The sequence below is a fragment of the Malurus melanocephalus genome, unplaced genomic scaffold, assembly GCF_030028575.1.
Source record: "Malurus melanocephalus ecotype Western Australia unplaced genomic scaffold, MMel_1.1 scaffold_710, whole genome shotgun sequence".
NCBI lineage: Eukaryota > Metazoa > Chordata > Aves > Passeriformes > Maluridae > Malurus > Malurus melanocephalus.
Window position 1 is genome coordinate 159,114 of NW_026623942.1, and position 4,331 is coordinate 163,444.

General features: G+C 60.8%; 1 protein-coding gene across 1 annotated transcript in view; it reads left to right on the plus strand.

Moving 5' to 3' along the window:
• Positions 1–4,331, plus strand: part of ZFPM1 (zinc finger protein, FOG family member 1) — a 39,151-nt gene that overhangs the window by 31,210 nt on the left and 3,610 nt on the right. Inside the window, exons 4-7 of the mRNA XM_057384476.1 lie at positions 2,490–2,597; positions 3,319–3,528; positions 3,624–3,854; positions 4,090–4,185. Of these exons, the coding sequence (XP_057240459.1) occupies positions 2,490–2,597; positions 3,319–3,528; positions 3,624–3,854; positions 4,090–4,185 (645 nt within the window). The remainder of the gene's footprint in view (positions 1–2,489; positions 2,598–3,318; positions 3,529–3,623; positions 3,855–4,089; positions 4,186–4,331) is intronic.

The window sequence follows — 4,331 nt, forward strand, 5'->3', positions numbered from 1 at the left end:
ATGGAGGGGATGGGCCATGAGGAAATAAATGGTTTGGGAAGAGAAATCCCTGCTGGAGCTCCTCACCCGCTGGGAATCTCCTGGTTGAGTGGCCAGGATGGTTCCCTGCCTGTCCTGCATGTTGCCATCCCCTGTGTCCCCGCTGCACAGGCTGCTCGGTGGCACTGTCTCCTCACAGAGGAGGAGGGATCTGGGTTTCCCACCCCAAATTTGCTCCTTGGAGAGTCTGGACAGCCCCATCAGCCGTGGTGAAGGGCAGGAGAGGAGCACTGAGGGGACACCGGGGGCTGGCAGTGGCTGTTGGTGCCATCACTGGGGGAGCACCAGAGGAGGGGGTGTCCCTGAGTGTGACTGGGGGTGTTTTTGGGCTCTGGATCCTCACATCCCTCACATCCTTCCCTCCACACCCCCCTGAGCCTCACACAGACATCTCCAGCCCAGGATCCTCAGGGCCTGGCTCCATCCCCACCTCTTCCTCCTCCTCCTCCTCTCTCCTTTGCTCTTTTTTTTTATTTTTTTTCTTCCTTTTCTCTTTTTTTTTAAGCTCAGGCCCGTTTATCTTTGCTGAATTAAATCCTTGATTAACCCTTATCTGCCCAGTTTGGCTCCCTATCTCCCGGTTGGCGCCGTGTGTCCAGACACCCGGTACAGGATGATTGATTTCCCCAAGATATGCGCGGCTTTTTTTCTGATACTTCATTTATTGTCTAAATATTTTTGCTCCCATTTCAGCAGCTCCCTTATCGAGCCCGGCTGATGATTCCCAGCCCTGCTCTCCTCTGCCACTCTCCTCCCTCCCTATCTCTGCTCRGGGAAGGGAGGAAGGAATCGCAGCCCCATCCCTGATAGGCGCTGTCGCCCTCAGGTCCCTCTGTCTTTGTTGCTGGCGGCGCTGGGGGAGTGTGGAGGGGATCTCCCCCAAATCCTGCCGGGTTCTGCTCTTCATCTCCGTGTGGGAGACGGTGCCAGCCTGGGATTTTAGTGGGAGATTTAATATTCCCTGGTGTGGAGCACCGTGGAGGAGAAGAGGAGGGGAAAGAGAAGCAGCAGGAGGAGGAGGAGGAGGAGGAGGAAGATCCTCCCCACTCCAGCTGATCCCACAGGGATCCCCCAAAAGAATCCTTGCTCGGGAGGGTTGGAAACACGCTGGCTGCCAGCCCAGGGGTGCCAAGGGAGCGTGATCCCCCTGGGACTGTCCCCCAGTGCCYCCCCGGGGCAGGGGCCGTGCGGATGCGCCGTCCCGGCGGATGCGGAGCAGATAGGGTTTCCGATGGTTATCAGCCCTGTGGAGCGCACACAGCGACCTCTTTGTTCCAGGGAGAACAAGGAAGGGCTTCACAGCGGGGCTGGGGCCGCCCTGGGGAGCTGCAGTGGGCACCCCGGGGTGCTGGGAGCACCTTGGGGTGCTGTGGGTCCTGGGCAGCGCAGGGACATCCCTCTGTCATGGGGTACCCACAGGTGTCCCCATGCCCAGAGCACAATTCCAGAGAGACCCTCCTCTCCCCGAGGGTGCTCAGTGCCCATCCCTGCGTCCCATTCTGGGGGTCCCAAAGCCACCAGCCCCATTTCCCAAAGCCCCCAGCCCCATTTCCCAAAACGCCCAGCCCCATTTCCCAAAACGCCCAGCCCCATTTCCCAAAGCCCCCAGCCCCGTCTCCTGCATCTGAAGGGGCAGGTGGGTTCCCCCACCACTGGGAGAGGGGCACACACGTGTGCCAGTGTGTCACATACATGTGTTGGGCTGTCACACCCATGTGCCAGTGTGTCACATAAATATGCCAGGGTGTCACACATCTGTACCAGGGTGTCACACACATGTGCTGGGCTGTCACACACGTGCCAGTATGTCACACACGTGTGCCAGTGTGTCACACCCATGTGCCAGTGTGTCACATAAATGTGCCAGGGTATCACACACATGTGCCAGGATGTCACACCCGTGTGCCAGGCTGTCACACCCGTGTGCCAGTGTGTCACATAAATGTGCCAGGGTGTCATACCTATGTGCCAGTGTATCACACACATGTACCAGTGTGTCACACCCGTGTGCCAGTGTGTCACACCTATGTGCCAGGCTGTCACACCCATGTACCAGTGTGCCACACACATGTACCAGTATGTCACACCCGTGTGCCAGGGTGTCACACACAAGTGCCAGTGTGTCACACACATGTGCCAGTGCCTCACACGTGTGTTGGGGGCTTTATCACGCTGCCAGCACTCGGCTCCTGGCAGTGATAAGGCCCCAACCGGCTGCGACTGTCAGGCTGAGTTGGAGGGGTTGGAAATATTGGGATGGATAATTAGATTTCATATCGTTACTGCGGCAGCCATCGGAGGATCAGGGAGATTAATTCCCCCCCCCCCTTTTATGCTCATTAATATTCATTAGAATGCGGGGAGGCAGAGCTGGGCACAGCTGAGCGGGGAGCGCTGTGACCCCCTGGCACCCCAGGGGTGACCCCGGTGCTGACCCCCTGTCCCTGCCCCACAGAGCCCCCCCGTGACGCTGGTGCTGGGGGACGAGAGCTGCTGGCTGTCCCGCCTGCCCCTCGTGCCCGGAGAGCCCGATGCCAACGCCGTCATCTACAGGAAGGGTTGGTGTTGGGGGGAAATGGGGAAAAGGGGAGGGGTCCTGATCTGTGTCCCCTGTCCCACTGTCTGCTCCATGTGTCCCACGGTCCCTGTCCCAGCCTCCCTGGCTGGCTGCTGTCCCAGCAGGGATGGGTGCAGGAATGGCAGCAAGGACGATGTAAGGATGGACACGGGGGATGGATTCAGGAATGGGTGCAGGGATGGTTGTAAAGATGGGCACAAGGACAGGTTCAGGGCTGGGCACAAGGATTGGCACAGGGATGAGTGCAGAGACGGGTGTAAGGATTGACGTGGGGATGGGCACAAGGATGAATGCAGGGATGGATGTAAGGATTGATGCGGGGATGGACACAGGAATGAGTACAGGGATTGGCACAGGGATGATGCGGGAATGGGCACAGGGATACGTGCAGAGATGGGCACAGAGATGATGCGGGAATGGGCACAGGGATACGTGCAGAGATGGGCACAGAGATGATGCGGGGATGGGCACAGGAATACGTGCAGAGATGGGCACAAGCCGGAGCAGCGGCTCCGGGCAGGCTCTGCGGGGCTCAGCACGGGCAGACACCGCCATCTCCAGGCCACGGCCGGGAGGAAGCAGCGACCGCTGGCGGGACCGCGGGGACAAGGCGGGACAGAGGGGACAAGGCGGGACAGAGGCAGGCAGGCAGGCAGGACGGGATCCAGCGATCCCTTCTCAGCGCTATCCCCCCRCTCCAGAYGAAKCCCTGTGGTGCCGGACRACGCGCGCGCTGCGGGAGGACGAGCCCCTGAGCGCCTTCGTGGTGGCAGAGCCACCGGCTGTCCCCAACCACGGCGTGAAGGCAGAGCCCGGCGAGTCCCCGTACCCGGCCGCGCTGCACTCGGATATCCAGCTGCTGCCACAGCAGGCCGGCATGGCCGCCATCCTGGCCACCGCCGTGGTCAACAGTGAGTCCTGGGGACGGGCGGGCAGGGACACACGGCACCACCGGGGCTCCCTGGCCTGTCACACGAGCCACATCCTTGTCCCTTGCTCTCCACAGAGGATGTGTTCCCCTGCAAGGACTGCGGCATTTGGTACCGGAGCGAGCGCAACCTGCAAGCGCACCTGATGTACTACTGYGCCAGCCGGCAGAGCGCCGGCGCCGGCTCGCCAGCCCTGGATGAGAAACCCAAAGAGACCTATCCCAACGAGAGGGTCTGCCCCTTCCCCCAGTGCAAGAAGAGCTGCCCCAGTGCCAGTTCCCTGGAGATCCACATGCGGAGCCATAGCGGTATGGCATGGCATGGCACGGCATGGCACCCTTCCTCTGGAGGGGCAGGGGGGTTTTGGGGTGGCTGCACGGTGACCAGTTAAATGGGACTCTTCCCTAGTTGAGTCACTTGTAGATCTTTCCCCGTCTGAGCCCAGTAGACACAGAGGGATTTGGCCCTGTGGGTGTCCCTGTGGGATGTCCCCATGGTCCCTGTCCCCCTCCCCTCCACACTGAGTGTCCGTCTGTCCGGCAGGAGAGCGGCCGTTTGTCTGTCTGATCTGCCTGTCTGCCTTCACCACCAAAGCCAACTGCGAGCGGCACCTGAAGGTGCACACAGACACCCTGAATGGTGAGTGTCCCATGGGAGCAGCCCTGTCCCCTCCAGGGGTGAGTGTCCCATGGGAGCAGCCCTGTCCCCTCCAGGGGTGAGTGTCCCATGGGAGCAGCCCTGTCCCCTCCAGGGGTGAGTGTCCCATGAGAGCAGCCCTGTCCCCT